General features: G+C 42.0%; 1 protein-coding gene across 1 annotated transcript in view; it reads right to left on the bottom strand.

Annotated features, from left to right (window-relative positions):
- The window catches only part of LOC129824109 (5'-AMP-activated protein kinase subunit gamma-2-like), an 81563-nt gene that overhangs the window by 48316 nt on the left and 13112 nt on the right, over positions 1-20135 (bottom strand). Inside the window, exons 2-3 of the mRNA XM_055883458.1 lie at positions 16418-16489; positions 11677-11956 (exon numbers count right to left, since the gene is read on the bottom strand). Coding sequence (XP_055739433.1) covers positions 11677-11956; positions 16418-16489 — 352 coding nt within the window. The remainder of the gene's footprint in view (positions 1-11676; positions 11957-16417; positions 16490-20135) is intronic.

The raw sequence follows: 20135 nt of genomic DNA, 5'->3' as shown, positions 1-20135 counted from the left end.
TACAGTTGTCTGCCACGGGGAGGGAGTGACAATGTCCAGACTATGGTAAACAACACATGTAAAAAACACTATAAAACTGAGGGACATTCTGATTATATTTGTGGAAGACAAATGCAGCCAGGATGGCATTGGAACAAACAGGCATCAACCTGATTCAATGAAAACATAAATCATTTTTAAATGACCTTGAACAACAAATAGCTTACTATATTATAGCATAAAACCAAAAATCCAATGTATGCCAGGCATATGGACCCTTAGAGAAAATATATTATTCTTGACATCCAAAACACATTCATGGTTCCAGCTCCAAACAACTTCTCATAATGTGAGGGATGGAACAGAGCAAGGAAAGAACAGGGGATATAGCACACCCTTGTGGCAAATGGTTGCCATGAACCTTGAAGAGTAGTGTCTACAGTCAGAATATGAGTTTCAATGTGGTTGGTGACCCATATCAATCTTCATGAAGAAACAGAGCTTGCCCCAAGCTAAGGCCCCAGATTAAGCATTTCACTATAAACTGCCAAACAAGCCACTTCAGAGGCTTTTTTTTTTTGCATAGTCACTTTACCTCTACCTACATGTACAAATCACCTGACTAACCTGTACCCCCGCACATTGACTCGGTACCCCCTGTATTTAGCCTCTTTATTGTTATTTTATTGTTTTACTTTTAATTTAGTTTATTAGCGATAGGAGCTGGGAAGAATGGGTGAATCCCAGCCAGGGAAAATGATTAACCTTTTAACCAAAGTATTTCTATGCACAACAGACTAGTTTGCATTAGACAATCAACTATACCAGTACTGTCAATGAAGAGCTTAATAAGGGCAATTCCGCCACTTTTCAACCTCATATTCATTATCTACAGCATTGGTTCCCAAACCTTTTATAGTCCCGTACCCCTTCAAACATTCAACCTCCAGCTGCGTGCCTCCTCTAGCACCAGGGTCAGCGCACTCTCAAATGTTGTTTTTTGCCATCATCGTAAGCCTGCCACACACACACTATACGATACATTTATTAAACATAAGAATGAGTGTGAGTTGTCACAAAGAGCTCTTAAAGGACCAGGGCACAAATAATAATTATCAATAATTGTAATCTTTATTTAACCATCTTACATATAAAATGTTATTTGTTCATCGAAAATTGTGAATAACTCACCACAGGTTAATGAGAAGGGTGTGCTTGAAAGGATGCACATAACCCTGCAATGTTGGGTTGTATTGGAGAGAGTCTCGGTCTTAAATCATTTTCCACACACAGTCTGTGAACACTAAATAAAGTGCCTGTATTTAGTGTTCATGCTAGGGAGGGCTGAGAATCCACTCTCACATAGGTACATGGTTGCAAAGGGCATCAGTGTCTTAACAGCGCGATTGGTTAAGGCAGGGCATGAAAGGGATAAAGAATCCAGTTGTTTGTGTCATCCGTTTCGGGAAAGTACCTGCGTAATTGTGCACCCAACTCACTCAGGTGCTTCGCTATATCACATTTGACATTGTCCGTAAGCTTGAGTTAATTTTCATACAAATAAAATCATACAATGATAGAAAGACCTGTGTGTTGTCCTTGTTAATGCAGAAAGAAAAGAGCTCCAACTTCTTAATCATAGTGCAACGTCTGCTTCCAACTTACACCCTCAAACACGTAGATCCCCCGAACGCAGATCACCTTCCAGCCCTCTTTCCAAGTCACACCCTCAAACACATAGATCCCCTGAACGCAGCTCACTCTCCAGATCCCAATCACCTGAACTCTAATCACCTTTTGACACACCTGTATGTCATTATCACACACTATTTAGTTCAGTTCTTTGCACCCCATCACTGTGAGGTATTGTGACTTGTCTTTCGGAGCTCTGTTTTTCCTGTGTATGATAGTTTTTGCCTGCCTCACTAACGAGGCCCTTTGCCTATTCCCTGCCTGTACTTTAGCCTATTTACCTATTGCCTGACCTCCCGGAATACGTTACTAGCCTTTTCTCTGCCTGTACTGTTGCCCTTTTGGACCCCCTGTGTATGACCTTCTGCCTGCCCCTGGACTCAGCTACCTGCCTCCTCCTATGGTCCTTTGCAATAAACACCTGCTGCGCCCTGCGCTTGAAACCAGCTCTCGGTCTCTCTTCGTGTTCATGAGACAGCCTCAATTTTGTCCCGCACATTGAATATAGTTGCGGAGAGTCCCTGTAATCCTAGATTCAGATCATTCAGGCGAGAAAAAACATCACCCAGATAGGCCAGTCATGTGAGAAACTCGTCATCATGCAAGTGGTCAGACAAGTGAAAATGATGGTCAGTAGAGAACTTTAAGCTAGTCTCTCAATTTAAAAAAAACGTGTCAATACTTTGCCCCTTGATAACCAGCGCATTTCTGTATGTTGCCTAGTTAAATAAAGATTAAATAAAGGTGTAATATATTTATATATATATATATATATATATATATATATATATTTATTTTTATTTTATTTTTAATCGCCACCCAAAAATACCAATTTCCGATTGTTATGAAAACTTGAAATCTGTCCAATTAAATCGGGACGATTTCAAGTTTTCATAACAATCGGAGATCGGTATTTTTGGTCGCCGGTTTAAATTTTTTTTTTTTTTTTTTTTACACCTTTATTTAATCTTTATTTAACTAGGCAAGTCAGTTAAGAACACATTCTTATTTTCAATGACGGCCTAAACGAGGCAGAACGACAGATTTTTAACCTTGTCAGCTCGGGGGATCCAATCTTGCATTGATTACATTGCACTCCACGAGGAGGCTGCCTGTTAGCGGATGCATTTACATTTACATTTTAGTCATTTAGCAGACGCTCTTATCCAGAGCGACTTACAGTAGAGTGCATACATTTTTTATTACATTTATTATTATTTTTTTTACATTTCATTACATTTTACATACTGAGACAAGGATATCCCTACCGGCCAAACCCTCCCTAACCCGGACGACGCTATGCCAATTGTGCGTCGCCCCACGGACCTCCCGGTTGCGGCCGGCTGCGACAGAGCCTGGGCGCGAACCCAGAGAATCTGGTGGCGCAGCTAGCACTGCGATGCAGTGCCCTAGACCACTGCGCCACCCGGGAATGCAGTAAGCTAAGGTAAGTTGCTAGCTAGTATTAACTTATCTTATAAAAAACAATCAATCAATGACTGTCATTGCTCCAATGCGTACTTAACCATAAACATCAATGACTTTCTTAAAATCAATACACAAGTATATATTTTTAAACCTGCATATTTAGCTAAAAGAAATCCAGGTTAGCAGGCAATATTAACCAGGTGAAATTGTGCCATTTCTCTTGCGTTCATTGCACGCAGAGTCAGGGTATATGCAACAGTTTGGGCCGCCTGGCTCTTTGCGAACTAATTTGCCAGAACTTTACGTAATTATGACAACATTGAAGGTTGTGCAATATAACAGGAATATTTAGACTCATGGATGCCACCCGTTAGATAAAATACGGAACGGAATAAACGTTTTGTTTTCGAGGTGATAGTTTCCGGATTAGTCAAAGGTATATGGTTTAGAGAGAAATAGTCGACGCGTTATAATTCCTGTAATAAACTTGCGGCTGAATTTGAAAGGGGTTCCTTCGTTATTTTACCGTTCATGTCTTCCATAGAGAATGTCTTGATCTACTTCAAATAAGGTCTGTGTTTCGTGCAGGCTTAAACCGCCTCGACGTTTTGATACCCGTGTAAATCTCACTAGGATAAGGTAACGTTTGTCAACATATTTTCATAAATCCACTCTACAATTTTTTTTATCTTCGCTTATATTTAGCCAATATTGATCAGAGTTACCTTGTCCTATGGATATCTACACAGTTATAAAATTGGCACGGTGATGTAAGCCTACACGAAACACAGACCTTATTTTAAGTGAATCTAAAAATATCCTATGGAATAAATGAAGGAACCGCTTTTCAGATTTTGCTAGGTGTCATGGGAATTATGACTCGCACTTTGGTTGTCAATTCTTACCATGCCCATTATTAAAATAGGATTTCCTGCATATAGAAATTAAAGTTTTTGTTTTCAACATTAATCACAGGTAACTTAAACTCTATTTTTATTCAAACAGTTGAGAGTATTTGTCTCCTAAGCAGACTCTTCAGTATCATTGTCACTTCAGAGCTGTGTGCGTGTGTGTATTTATGTATTATATTAAGTTAAAATAAAAGTGTTCATTGTTCATTCAGTATTGTTGCAATTGTCATTATTACAAAAATGTGTGTGTGTGTGTGTGTGTGTGTATGATATATATATATATATATAAAAAATGTATAAAAATAAATAAATAAAATAAAAAATAAAAATCGGCTGATTAATCGGTAATCGGCTTTTTTTGTCCTCCAATAATCGGTATCGGTATTAAAAAATCATAATCGGTCGACCTCTAATCTGGACCACCAAACTCCATTTGATGTCACAAAGCTGTCCAGTACTTTAAAAATATTATTTTATGTTGTCCTGGTTTCCAGAAGATGTCTTCCTTAATTGACCCCCCATAAACGTAACATATACCAGGAGCTGTGCCAGGCCCGCAACATCTGTCTCATCCAGCTGTAACACATATAATTCACTGGCTTGTATGTGAAGCAGTAATTGTTTCAAAACATCTCCTGTCATGTCACTGATGCGTCGTGAAACAGTGTTTGATGAAGGCATTGTCTGTATAGTTTTTTGGGCCTTTTGTCCCAGCCATATCTGCGGCAGAAGGAAGAATTAAGTCCCCTCTCCAATAGTATCGGTAGCTCACCATATAAGATGCTTTCAGCCACTTCTTATTAATGGTATCTGTTACTTTTATACATGTTTTACTACTCGAAGGTCGTCTTTAATCTCGCTCTACCTGTATTTGACATTGTGTTATTTCGCTGAACACTAGATGGTTTGATTTAATTTTTGGCAGTGAAACGAGTCTACTCGGGCGAGGCGGAAAAAAACTTCAAAAATGTATAGCCCCGTTGGAAAATATAAATGTACCGTTTTATTTATTTTAAAATATAATTTATTTTGTATTTTTTGTTGTTGATGTGAATCACATTTTTATTTGGCGTACCCCCGATGGTATTGTGCTGTCAGGCATTCCCAGCAAGGGTACGCATACCCCCTGGGGGTACGCGTACCCCAGATTGGAATATCTGATCTCCAGCACTTTACCAGTGTATACATATGTGGAAATGGCGCATTTACTTTACTTTGCTAGCTGACAACTTTACGTTTTTTGTTTTGTTTTTGTTTTTAATTACCGTTTATAATTTTAGTTTTTCCATCGCAACTTTTTTCCCTCATTCAACTTTTTCACTCCGGACGCTTTATCTGGACATGGTTCGTCAACACCTTCAACAGCCGAAGCTAAGTAGTAACATTAACATGATGTCTTCTAATTGCAGTCGCTGTACTCATAATATACAGGAGAACGATCGCCTTACGGCGAGAATAGCTGTGCTGCAAGCCCAGCTTCAGACGCAATCGTTAGGCAAGGGTAATTTCAGTGTAGGAAAGGATGAAACAGCGTCTGTGCCACCAGTAAGTACAGATAGTAACGTTAGTATAAATCCCCCCGCACAGTCCCCGCAGCCGGACAACTTTCTCATGGCTTCTGGAGGGAAATGCTGTTGGAATGCTCAACCGGTGTCGCTCATTCAGCCGACAGAAACTTTCAACCGGTTTTCCCCATTATGTAGCGAGTCGGAGTCTGAGTCTTCTCTTGTCTCTACTCCTCCCGTTACGGGGTCTGAGACGCCGAAGGCTCCCACCATTAGCTCTGACAAATTGAAAACCCTAGTCATTGGCGACTCCATTACCCGCAGTATTAGACTTAAAACGAATCACCCAGCGATCATACACTGTTTACCAGGGGGCAGGGCTACCGACGTTAAGGCTAATCTAAAGATGGTGCTGGCTAAAGCTAAATCTGGCGAGTGTAGAGAGTATAGAGATATTGTTATCCACGTCGGCACCAACGATGTTAGGATGAAACAGTCAGAGGTCACCAAGTGCAACATAGCTTCAGCGTGTAAATCAGCTAGAAAGATGTGTCGGCATCGAGTAATTGTCTCTGGCCCCCTCCCAGTTAGGGGGAGTGACGAGCTTTACAGCAGAGTCTCAGCACTCAATCGCTGGTTGAAAACTGTTTTCTGCCCCTCCCAAAAGATAGAATTTGTAGATAATTGGCCCTCTTTCTGGGACTCACCCACAAACAGGACCAAGCCTGACCTGCTGAGGAGTGACGGACTCCATCCTAGCTGGAGGGGTGCTCTCATCTTATCTACCAACATAGATAGGGCTCTAACTCCTCTAGCCCCACAATGAAATAGGGTGCAGGCCAGGCAGCAGGCTGTTAGCCAACCTGCCAGCTTAGTGGAGTCTGCCAATAGCACAGTCAGTGTAGTCAGCTCAGCCATACCCATTGAGACTGTGTCTGTGCCTCGACCTAGGTTGGGCAAAACTAAACATGGCGGTGTTCGCCTTAGCAATCTTATTAGGATAAAGACCTCCTCCATTCCTGCCATTATTGAAAGAGATCGTGATACCTCACATCTCAAAATAGGGTTACTTAATGTTAGATCCCTCACTTCAAAGGCAATCATAGTCAATGAACTAATCACTGATCATAATCTTGATGTGATTGGCCTGACTGAAACATGGCTTAAGCCTGATGAATTTACTGTGTTAAATGAGGCCTCACCTCCTGGTTACACTAGTGACCATATCCCCCATGCATCCCGCAAAGGCGGAGGTGTTGCTAACATTTACGATAGCAAATTTCAATTTCCAAAAAAAAAAAATGCCGTTTTCGTCTTTTGAGCTTCTAGTCATGAAATCTATGCAGCCTACTCAATCACTTTTTATAGCTACTGTTTACAGGCCTCCTGGGCCATATACAGCGTTCCTCTCTGAGTTTCCTGAATTCCTATCAGACCTTGTAGTCATAGCAGATCATATTCTAATTTTTGGTGATTTTAATATTCACATGGAGAAGTCCACAGACCCACTCCAAAAGTCTTTCGGAGCCATCATCGACTCAGTGGGTTTTGTCCAACATGTCTCTGGACCTACTCACTGCCACAGTCATACTCTGGACCTAGTTTTGTCCCATGGAATAAATGTTGTAGATCTTAATGTTTTTCCACATAATCCTGGACTATCGGACCACCATTTTATTACGTTTGCAATCGCAACAAATAATCTGCTCAGACCCCAACCAAGGAGCATCAAAAGTCGTGCTATAAATTCTCAGACAACACAAAAATTCCTTGATGCCCTTCCAGACTCCTTCTGCCTACCCAAGGACGTCAGAGGACAAAAATCAGTTAACCACTTAACTGAGGAACTCAATTTAACCTTGCGCAATACCCTAGATGCAGTTGCACCCCTAAAAACGAAAAACATTTGTCATAAGAAACTAGCTCCCTGGTATACAGAAAATACCCGAGCTTTGAAGCAAGCTTCCAGGAAATTGGAACGGAAATGGCGCCACACCAAACTGGAAGTCTTCCGACTAGCTTGGAAAGACAGTACCGTGCAGTACCGAAGAGCCCTCACTGCTGCTCGATCATCCTACTTTTCCAACTTTATCAAGGAAAATAAGAACAATCCCAAATTTCTTTTTGATACTGTTGCAAAGCTAACTAAAAAGCAGCATCCCCCAAGAGAGGATGGCTTTCACTTCAGCAGTAATAAATTCATGAACTTCTTTGAGGAAAAGATCATGACCATTAGAAAGCAAATTACGGACTCCTCTTTGAATCTGCGTATTCCTCCAGGGCTTAGCTGTCCTGGATCTGCACAGCTCTGCGAGGGCCTGGGATCGGGAGAGACACTTAAGTGTTTTAGTACTATATCTCTTGACACAATGATGAAAATAATCATGGCCTCTAAACCTTCAAGCTGCATACTGGATCCTATTCCTACTAAACTGCTGAAGGAGCTGCTTCCTGTGCTTGGCCCTCCTATGTTGAACATAATAAACAGCTCTCTATCCACCGGATGTGTACCAAACTCACTAAAAGTGGCAGTGATAAAGCCTCTCTTGAAAAAGCCAAACCTTGACCCGGAAAATATAAAAAACTATCGGCCTATATCGAATCTTCCATTCCTCTCAAAAATTTTAGAAAAAGCTGCTGCGCAGCAACTCACTGCCTTTCTGAAGACAAACAATGTATACGAAATGCTTCAGTCTGGTTTTAGACCCCATCATAGCACTGAGACTGCACTTGTGAAGGTGGTAAATGACCTTTTAATGGCGTCAGACCGAGGCTCTGCATCTGTCCTCGTGCTACTAGACCTTAGTGCTGCCTTTGACACCATCGATCACCACATTCTTTTGGAGAGACTGGAAACCCAAATTGGTCTACACGGACAAGTTCTGGCCTGGTTTAGATCTTACCTGTCGGAAAGATATCAGTTTGTCTCTGTGAATGGTCTGTCCTCTGACAAATCAACTGTACATTTCGGTGTTCCTCAAGGTTCCGTTTTAGGACCACTATTGTTTTCACTATATATTTTACCTCTTGGGGATGTTATTCGAAAACATAATGTTAACTTTCACTGCTATGCGGATGACACACAGCTGTACATTTCAATGAAACATGGTGAAGCCCCAAAATTGCCCTCGCTAGAAGCCTGTGTTTCAGACATAAGGAAGTGGATGGCTGAAAACGTTCTACTTTTAAACTCGGACAAAACAGAGATGCTTGTTCTAGGTCCCAAGAAACAAAGAGATCTTCTGTTAAATCTGACAATTCATCTTGATGGTTGTAAAGTCGTCTCAAATAAAACTGTGAAGGACCTCGGCGTTACTCTTGACCCTGATCTCTCTTTTGACGAACATATCAAGACTGTTTCAGGGACAGCTTTTTTCCATCTACGTAACATTGCAAAAAACAGAAATTTTCTGTCCAAAAATGGTGCAGAAAAATTAATCCATGTATTTGTTACTTCTAGGTTAGACTACTGCAATGCTCTACTTTCCGGCTACCCGGATAAAGCACTAAATAAACTTCAGTTAGTGCTAAATACGGCTGCTAGAATCCTGACTAGAACCAATAAATTTGATCATATTACTCCAGTGCTAGCTTCCCTACACTGGCTTCCTGTTAAGGCAAGGGCTGATTTCAAGGTTTTACTGTTAACCTATAAAGCGTTACATGGGCTTGCTCCTACCTATCTTTCCGAGTTGGTCCTGCCGTACATACCAATACGTACGCTACGGTCACAAGACGCAGGCCTCCTAATTGTCCCTAGAATTTCTAAGCAAACAGCGGGAGGCAGGGCTTTCTCCTATAGATCTCCATTTTTATGGAACAGTCTGCCTACCCATGTGAGAGACGCAGACTCGGTCTCAACCTTTAAGTCTTTACTGAAGACTTATCTCTTCAGTAGGTCATATGATTGAGTGTAGTCTGGCCCAGGAGTGTGAAGGTGAACGGAAAGGCTCTGGAGCAACGAACCACCCTTGCTGTCTCTGCCAGGCCGGTTCCCCTCTCTCCACTGGGATTCTCTGCCTCTAAACCTGTTACAGGGGCTGAGTCACTGGCTTGCTGGTGCTCTTTCATGACGTCCCTAGGAGGGGTGCGTCACTTGAGTGGGTTGAGTTACTGACGTGATCTTCCTGTCTGGGTTGGCGCCCCCCCTTGGTTTGTGCTGTGGTGGAGACCTTTGTGGGCTTTACTCGGCCTTGTCTCAGGATTGTAAGTTGGTGGTTGAGGATTTCCCTCTAGTGGTGCGGGGGCTGTGCTTTGGCAAAGTGGGTGGGGTTATATCCTTCCTGTTTGGCCCTGTCCGGGGGTTTCTTCGGATGGGGCCACAGTGTCTCCTGACCGCTCCTGTCTCAGCCTCCAGTATTTATGCTGCAGTAGTTTATGTGTCGGGGGGCTAGGGTCAGTTGGTTATACCTGGAGTACTTCTCCTGTCTTATCCAGTGTCCTGTGTGAATTTAAGTATGCTCTCTCTAATTCTCTCGTTCTCTCTGAGAACCTGAGCCCTAGGACCATACGTCAGGACTACCGGGCATGCTGACACCTTGCTGTCCCCAGTCCGCCTGGCCTTGCTGCTATTCCAGTTTCAACTGTTCTGCCTGCGGTTACGAAACCCCTACCTGTCCCAGACCTGCTGTTTTCAACTCTTAATGATCGGCTATGAAAAGCCAACTGAGATTTATTCCTGATTATTATTTGACCATGCTTGTCATTTATGAACATTTTGAAAATCTTGGCTCTCTCTAATTTTCTCCTTCTCTCTTTCTTTCTCTCGGAGGACCTGGGCCCTGGGACCATGCGTCGGGACTGCCGCCCGTGGTGACTCCTTGCTGTCCGCAGTCCGCCTGGCCTTGCTGCTATTCCAGTTTCAGCTGTTCTGCCTGCGGTTATGGAACCGCCACCTGTCCCAGACCTGTTGTTTTTCAACTCTTAATGATCAGCTCCGTAGGCAAGCACCATGGTCTTGTAGCGGATGCGAGCTTCAACTGGAAGCCAGTGGAGAGAGCGGAGGAGCGGGGTGACGTGGGAGAACTTGGGAAGGTTGAACACCAGACGGGCTGCGGCGTTCTGGATGAGTTGTAGGGGTTTAATGGCACAGGCAGGAAGCCCAGCCAAAAGCGAGTTGCAGTAATCCAGACGGGAGATGACAAGTGCCTGGATTAGGACCTGCGCCGCTTCCTGTGTGAGGCAGGGTCGTACTCTGCGGATGTTGTAGAGCATGAACCTACAGGAACGGGCCACCGCCTTGATGTTAGTTGAGAACGACAGGGTGTTGTCCAGGATCACGCCAAGGTTCTTAGCGCTCTGGGAGGAGGACACAATGGAGTTGTCAACCGTGATGGCGAGATCATGGAACGGGCAGTCCTTCCCCGGGAGGAAGAGCAGCTCCGTCTTGCCGAGGTTCAGCTTGAGGTGGTGATCCGTCATCCACATGGCATTATCTCATCCAGGAATTCCCACATATGCTGAGCACTTGCTGCCTGCTTTCCTTCACTCTGGAGTCCACTCTCCTTCTTGGTAAAATAGCCCTTACAAAATTACTACCATTGTTTTGTGTTCTTGACTATGTAATTATAACAATATAATTTTGTCCTTATGCTTGGACTCTAGTTCAATGAATCCCAGAGGCCAGCAGCACAATACATTAACACAATCTGACATGCTTGCTTTAGAGTTTCTATTTGTTTCTGTCACTTTCTATATTTTTACCCCAAGAAGTTGGTGACAGCGACACTGATGATACGAGTCTAAACGAGGAAGGAAGCCCATCTGTCTAGTCCTCTAATAATATGGTATGGCCCTCTCTAAACTAAAGACCAAGAATACTCTCAGGACAAGGCAATGAGATTATGTTTGCATTGTTTGCTTTCCAGGAGGGGACTGCTGCCCCATACAGCTCTTGCAGGGCTTTTTAGCACTAATGTGCTGTGACTGTATAGGGTTTTAGTGTTGTGACCATTTTCTTTTGAAGAGCTACCTGTGTTTGCCATGCTATTTATTCCATATTATTACAACAGTGCATCTGCACATAATTCAGCAATAGATAATTCTGTCAGAATCAAATTCTAAGATCAAAATAATGCTGATAACTTCCTGTCTTGAGGTTTTTCCGCATGTAAATACTGGAAACCACAGTCGGCTCTGTGAAATACATTTATTTGTATTACCTTTCCTTGTCCTAGAGAAGAGCTTGATGCTAGAGTTGGATGATGAGTTGGATGAAGAGCGGAAGATACCACTGAAGTTGAGGCGGCAGGGCGACTTGGGCGGTGAGCGGTCCTGGTGGGTGGAGGGGTAGGGGAAGATGGTTCTAGATGAGCCCGGACTGGTCCGAGACTGGGAGTGGGTAGGGGAAAACATGGGACTAGATGGTTGGCTGACACCAGCAGCACCACCCCTCACTAAGAGTCCTTTAGTTAGGCTGGCAGAGTGGCAGCAGACCTCTCCCTGAGATAGAAGAAAGGAGATGAGGGAATTTCATTTACATACACTCAAGCAAATACCTGGTTTATTTGTGTACAATGTGTCACTATACAGCCAGGCGGATGACACCTGGAAATACTATGACAGAGGCTTTATGGACTACAGTCAAAGAAACCAAAGTTCATCATCAGCATAAAATGATTCCCAAAATGTCTCTGCTGGATGTATTTTGCATTAGAGCCTGAGTGGAATTTCTAAGGCTTGATATCAGCATCTGTAGGAGAGATGTTCAGGGCTTGGGTGAAGCCACTTCTCTTTGTGTGAGATATGAAACCATATGTAGTCAGTGCTATCACATTACAGTGTTTCCCCTTTATTCATTTAGCAGCGACTTCTTGCGAAAGAACGTGTTTAGGCAAGCGAGTCACCTTGGAGAGTTTTATCAGCAGATCATTCAAAACACGAGGAAAGACAGGTGGTTCATTCACTACATACAGTATACTCTGGACAGTTGAAAAAAAGAGAACAATCAAATCCTAAGAATTCGTAGAAAAGACTGAGGTTGTTGGGAAAAGAAAAAAGTGAAAGGACGAAAAGACTGACTCAGACCATGTAAAGACAGTGAGGAAAGAGGAAGCTTGCTTTGCAGGGATCAATTTCCTGTTTTTGATCCGACCATGTCTGGAGACTGTGGGTGGGGAAGTGCAAGGAGGCAGTCTAAGGAGTTGGTAGAAAAAAACATGATAGAAAAAGAACGAGGTAAAACCAAATCACTGCCAAACTCACAACCAAAGGAGCCACATCTAGCCAGAGCTTGCACAACCAAGAAGTTGTCTAAACATCTCTGACAGTCTTTGACACTTAGCATACTTTCTACTATAAATAAGTCAAACACCCTGTCATAGACTGTTCTCTCTTCTACCGCACGGCACCGATAAACCAAGTCTGGAACCAACAGGACCCTGAACAGCTTAAAACGTTAACCAAATAGCTACCCTGGCTATATGCATTGACCCTTTTCGCACAAACTTTTGTTTTAATCATCACATACGCTGCTGCTACTGTTCATTACATATCCTGTTGCCTATTCGGTTATATGCACATATAGTGCATTCAGAGAGTATTCAGACCCCTTGACTTTTTCCACATTTTGTTACAGCCTTATTCTAAAATGTATTAAATAGTTTTTCCCCCTCATCAACCCATATAATACCCCATAATGACAAAGCAAAAACAGTTTAGACATTTTTGTAAATGTATTAAAAATAAAAAACTGAAATATCACATTGACATAAGTATTCAGACCCTTTACTCTGCACTTTCGACAGCGATTAGAGCCTCAAGTCTTCTTCTGAGGTCCTGAGCGCTCTGGAGCAGGTTTTCATCAAGGATTTCTCTGTACTTTGCTCTGTTCAGCTTTCCCTCAATCCTGACTATTCTCCCTGTCCCTGCTGATGAAAAATATCCCCAGAGATGGTTTAGGGATGGTGTCAGGTTTCCTCCTTGGCATTCAGGCCGAAGATTTAAATCTTGGTTTAATCTAGCCAGCTCTAGGAAGAGCTGTTGGTGGTTCCAAACTTATTTCATATAGGAATGATGGAGGCCACTGTGTTTTTGGGGATCTTCAATGCTGCAGAAAGTTTGTGTTACCATTCCCCAGATCAATGCCTCGACACAATCCTGTCTCAGAGCTCTACGGACAATTCCGTCGACCTAATGGCTTGGTTTTTGCTCTGACATGCACTGTCAACTGTGGGACCTTATATAGACAGGTGTGTACCTTTCCAAATCATGTCCAATTAATTGAATTTACCACAAGTGGACTCCAATCAAGGTGTAGAAACATCTCAAGGATGATCAATGGAAACAGGATCCACCTGAGCTCAATTTAGAGTCAGGTAGCAAATGGTCTGAATCTTTATGTAAATAAGGTATTTCATTTTTTTTATACATTTGCTAAAATGTATAAAAACCTGTTTTCACTTTGTCATTATGGGGTATTGTGTATAGAAAGATGAGGAAAAACGTTAATTTAAATCATATAATATAATTTTCATGAAATCACAAGTCCAATACAGCAAATGAAAGATAAACATCTTGTGAATCCAGCCATCATTTCCGATTTTTAAAATGTTTTACAGCGAAAACACAATATGTATTTCTATTTAGCTAACCACAATAGCAAGACTCAACCGCATATTTTCACAATTTTTCTACCGCATAGGTAGCTATCACAAAACCGACCAAATAGAGATATACTTAGTCACCACTAACCAAGAAACAACTTCATCAGATGACAGTCTTATAACATGTTATACAATACATTTATGTTTTGTTCGAAAATTTGCATATTTGAGGTATAAATCATAGTTTTACATTGCAGCTACCATCAAAAATATCACCAAAGCAGCCAGAATAATTACAGAGAGCAACGTGAAATACCTAAATACTCATCATAAAACATATATGAAAAATACATGGTGTACAGCAAATGAAAGATAAACATCTTGTGAATCCAGCCAATTTTTCAGATTTTTTAAGTGTTTTACAGCGAAAACACAATATAGCATTATATTAGCTTACCACAATAGCCAAACACACAAATGCATTTATCAGCACCAAAAGGTAGCGATCGCAAAAACCAGCAAAAGATATAAGATTAATCACTAACCTTGACCAACTTCATCAGATGACAGTCCTATAACATCAGGTTATACAATACACTTATGTTTTGTTTGAAAATGTGCATATTTTGAGCTGCAAACCGTAGTTATACATTGTGAATATGTAGCATCGATTCACCAAATTGTCCGGAGATATTTTGGACACTCACCTAATCTGACCAAAGAACTCATCATAAACCTTACTAAAAAATACATGTTGGGCAGCAAATGAAAGATACACCAGTTCTTAATGCAACCTCCGTGCTAGATTTAAAAAAATAACTTTACCATAACAAACAGTTTACGTTATAGCGAGACAGCGCCCGCAAAAAGGGAGGAAAATAGGACTCAACATTTTCCACAGAAATAACATCATAAATTGTTCTTACTTTTGCTGAGCTTCCATCATAATCTTGTACAAGGAGTCCTAGGTCCAGAATAAATCGTTGTTTGGTTTTAGAATGTCCTTTTCTCCTGTCGAATTAGCAACCTTAGCTAGCCATGTGGCGTGAACATGCCTATCTTCTCCTGACGCAAAGAAAGGACAATTCCAAAAGTCGCAATAAACGTTGAAGAAACTGATACAACTCGGTTGAAAAAAACGACTTTATGATGTTTTTATCACATCTATCAAATACATTCAGAGCCGGAGATATCCACCGTGTATACCGAACGCTTTTCAGAAGCCAATTTTGATGTCCTTCCCGTGCCTAGGTAGAGAAAGGAAATTCTGGTCACGTCATTCCAAGAGCTCTTGTTCGACCTCAGATCAAGCTAGACACCCCATTCCACTTTCCACTGCCTGTTGACATCTAGTGGAAGGCGTATGCAGTGCATGCAAATCCATAAATATTAAGCAATTGAATAGGCAGGCCCTGGAACAGAGCATCGTTTTCAGATTTTTCACTTCCTGTCTGGAAGTTTGCTGCCAAATAAGTTCTGTTTTACTCACAGATATAATTCAAACAGTTTTAGAAACTTGAGAGTGTTTTCTATCCAATAGTAATAATAATATGCATATTGTACGATCTAGAATAGAGTACGAGGCCGTTTAAATTGGGCACGATTTTTTCCCAAAGTGAAAACAGCGCCCCCTATTCACAAGAAGTTTTAATCCATTTTAGAATAAGGCTGTAACGTAACAAAATGTGGAAAAGGTAAAGGGGTCTGAATACTTTGCGAATGCACTGTATCTACCACAATTACCTCGTACCCCTGCAAATTGACTTAGTACTGGTACCCCGTGTATATAGGCAAGTTATCGTTACTCATTGTGTATTTATTATTACATGTCATTACTTTTTTCTATTATTTCTCTATTTTCATTCTCTCTGCATTGTTGGGAAGGGCCTGTAAGTAAGCATTTCACGGTTAGTCTAAACCTGTTGTTTACAAAGCATGTGATGAATAAAATGTGATTTGATCGAATTCAATTTGAAGATTACCTTGCATTCATCCTGTTTGGTTTGATCTGTCAGTATAACCCTGAGCTTCTGCAGAGCAACCTTCATATGTCCAGAAGGACCTCTACCATGACATCTACAAACCCACTGTCATGTGAGATCTATCTTCACAGGTGATTGTCAGACGTCCACCCCCTTCTTTAGCAGTACCGCGACACTCCCTCCCCTCAGCCCTTTTCATTACAGCAGAGGGCTCCGGGAACAATGATTGTCTGACTGTCTCACTGCCTGTGTCCAAACACTATGCTCAGATAACTTAAAACTAGAAAAATGAAAGGTAAAAGGTGAGAATCACAACGCTGTTAGTCAAGAGTACCTTCATTGTGTGTAAACATGAGTATGAAGAGAAGACAATTTACCTTAGGAGAGCCATCCTTTTCCGAGCCACCAGACTCTGCATTCAGTATGGGGGAGGTAAAAGCCCTAAGGTCCTACAGAAAGACAGGGAAGGCTTGTGTCAAACTCTCAATGAGATAATACTAAAGGCTGATCACTTAACATTCAGGACATGCCTCAGAAAAACAAACTGGCATGTTATGACATGCAGCATTTCTTTCTCAACACCATCATCAATACGTTTTGTCAACAAGTTAAGTGTAGTCAACATTTTTGCCAATTTTGACTATCTTTGCTACGCCCAGACCTGATTGATTGGCCCATTTACTGTAATTTACAGGTTTAGGTTCAATCTAAGAACACTTAAAAATTTGCTTTCGCCAAGACACGTTAACCTCTAAAAGAGGTTAAACATGTTAAACCACTACTGGGGCATGACATAACCAGGGAATATATTTACCCTATATTCTTCCTCATAGCAAGGATTGGATCTCCTCATACAGTACTGTATTAAAAACAACAACAAAAAACTGTTTTAAGTGAGAAGTAGGCATTGGTCTGAAGCCAAAAAAGAAAGGAAACTCACATTAGCATCACAATGCTAATGTGTTTTCCAGCACACAACTTTGACCTACTACAGTAGCTACAGTACATTTTAAGTATTGATAGTGTGTGAAGTACCATGTGTACTGGGTGCAATTGGGTGCAAACTGGGTGCCACTCCGCCAACCGCCAGGATGCCCGGCATCAGAACATTCCAGGCATTCCCGTGATTGGCAGATAGCAGGTTGATTGACATGTCGGACCCCGCGAACACTGTGTACTGGTCAGTACAACACAACCACCTACTAACCTAACACATAACACACAGCTGTCTGTGCGGGTCGCTACAATATAATAGTCTAAAACAGTTGACTTGTTGAAAAATACAAATTTAATTACATAGCTAACCAAGTTAGCAAGCATGTCATTTTCTTTTGACTGTGCATAGCATCGCACACAATTTAAGCAAGCAGAGAGCGGATTCGATTCATCTGTCCCGGGGTACACCGGGCCATGGCCAGTCACGTCTTCGGGCGAAAGCGAGAAGGGAAGGCAGATAATGCGTTTTTATCAAAAGCAATATATTTTGCATGTATAAACACAAATCCTACTCATTACTGCACGTGCTTAATTACATCCCTTGTTTTGAGCCAACTTCATCGTCGGACAGAGCGGGGTACCTGGCTCACGCCTGGGAGGCAGCCCTGTTCCAAATCGAATGCAATCGATTTACAACTGGTGCAAACACGCCTACACAGGCGCCCGGGCGAGATTAACTGAACCTCAGTGATTCTGATTTTGTTTTTCCTGGATGCACTGTGACTACTTTTTATTTGTGGATGGCAATTTCAGATTATCTGGGAACACAGTGAAAAGTAACCGGACACTGTGTTAACCCTCTAGAATGTTAGCTAACGTTGACTAGCTACCTAGCGAATCAAAATATCTGTATGCGTTTTTTTTTATTAACCTCAGTTTGAATACCACCATATAACTACCTAGCTATTTACAGTAGCCTAGGTTTATTAGCATACACTTCTTATGACTGGCAACCTGGTGCAAACAGCGGCGTTGTTGCCGAGCAACCGACTGGTGTTTAGAACTCTGAGCTTCAGCTAAAAAAAAGAAGTAAGCATGGTCAAAATTGCTACAGAAAGGTAGCACATTGTTGGTTCTTATTGGACAGAAATTAGCATGTGAGAATGATCAATTCTAAATGTAATCAAAACTGTTGCCCCTACAAACGTATTCAGTCTGAAAGGTGGCAAGTCTAAAGGTCACTTTATGGATGCTGCAGTCTCGTTCTTATCCGGTGCCTAGATATTGAGCTAATTCTAGGCAAAAAAAATGTCTTACGACCCTAATGCTAACGACCCTGTTAAAAATCCGGTATGTGGTTCTCAGTAATGGACTAACAGCTCATGACGAGAGGCAGGGAGTGTGTTGTGTAGCTCCAATCAAGTTGTTTTGGTGTCATATTGGTTTAGATATGATGGTAGGGAGATTTTGATAATTGTATATCAGTGTAGAGCATTCAAGTAGTGCATGCCAATCGTCAGGTTTCAAAGGTGAAAAGGAAATATTTCGTAGCAATAAACCAATATAATTTCATGGAAAAGCAGATGTGTATATACATGTCTAGAGGTATTTTTTAATCCATACATTACTCCTGGAAGGGCACAGGACTGCTCCAACGATGGATCTCATCCAAAGAATACCTACATGAGCTGCAGCAACATGCACCAGCACCCACAATAACATGAGCTGCAGATGTTGGGTGACATTGCCGTTACACAGAAAATGCAAGCTTAAATAATTCAGACCGTTTACTCAGTACTTTGATGAAGCACCTTTGGCAGAGATCACAGCCTCGAGTCTTCTTGGGTATGACGTTACAAGCTTGGCACACCTGTATTTAAGGAGTTTCTCCCATTCTTCTCTACAGATCCTCTCAAGCTCGGTCAGGTTGGATGGGGAGCGTCGCTACACAGCTATTATCAGGTTTCTCCACAGATATTAGATCGGGTTCAAGTCCGGGCTCTAGCTGGGCCACTCAAGGACATTCAGAGACTTGTCCCTAAGCCACTCCTGCATTGTCTTATCTGTGTGCTTAGGGTCGTTGTCCTGCTGAAAGGTGAACCTCCGCCCCAGTCCATGGTCCTGAGCGCTCTGGAGCAGGTTTTCATCAAGGATCTCTTTTTGCTCTGTTCATCGTTCGCTCGATCCTGAATAGTCTCCCAGTTCATGCCACTGAAAAATATCCCCACAGCATGATACTGCCACCACCATGCTTCACCGTAGGGATGGTGCCAGGTTTTCCTCCAGACGTGATGCTTGGCATTTAGACCAACAAGTTCAATCTTGGTGTCATCAGACCAGAGAATCTTGTTTCTCATGGTCTGAGAATCTTTAGGTGACTTTTGGCAAACTCCAAGCGGACTGTCATGTGCCTTTTCCATCTGGCCATTCTACCATAAAGGTCCGATTGATGGAGTGCTGCAGAGATGGTTGTCCTTGTGGAAGGTTCTCCCGTCTCCACAGAGGAACTCTGGAGCTCTGTCAGAGTGACCATTCTGCCCCGATTGCACAGTTTGGCCGGGCGGCCAGCTCTACATAGAGTCTTGGTGGTTCTAAACTTCTTCCATTTAAGAACGATGGAGGCCACTGTGTCCTTGGGGACCTTCAATGCTGCAGAAATGTTTGGATACACTTCCCCAGTTTTCCAAAGTCTGTGCCTCGCAATCCTGTCTCGGAGCTCTACAGACAATTCCTTCGACCTCATGGCTTGGTTTTTGCCCTGACATGCACTGTCAACTGTGGAACCTTATATAGACAAGTGTGTGCCTTTCCAAATCATGTCCAATCATTTGAATTTACCACAGGTGGACTCCAAGGATGATCAATGGAAACAGAATGCACCTGAGCTCAATTTCGAGTCTCATTGCAAAGGATCTGAATACTTATGTAAATATAGATTTTTATATAGATTTGCAAAAATGTCTAAAAACCTGTTTTCGCTTCTGGGGTTATTATGAGGTATTGTGTTTAGATTGATGAGGAAAAAAATGTATGTAATCCATTTTAGAATAAGGCTGTAATGTAACAAAATGTGGAAAAGGTCAAGGGGTCTGAATACTTTCCGAATGCACTGTAATTGCAGCATGCAACAATTCCAAAGATTCTACTGAGTTACAGTTC

This window comes from Salvelinus fontinalis, chromosome 26 (assembly GCF_029448725.1).
Source record: "Salvelinus fontinalis isolate EN_2023a chromosome 26, ASM2944872v1, whole genome shotgun sequence".
NCBI classification, from domain to species: Eukaryota; Metazoa; Chordata; class Actinopteri; order Salmoniformes; family Salmonidae; genus Salvelinus; species Salvelinus fontinalis.
Note: the sequence above shows the minus strand (reverse complement) of the source record. Positions and strands in the feature narration are given on the sequence as shown.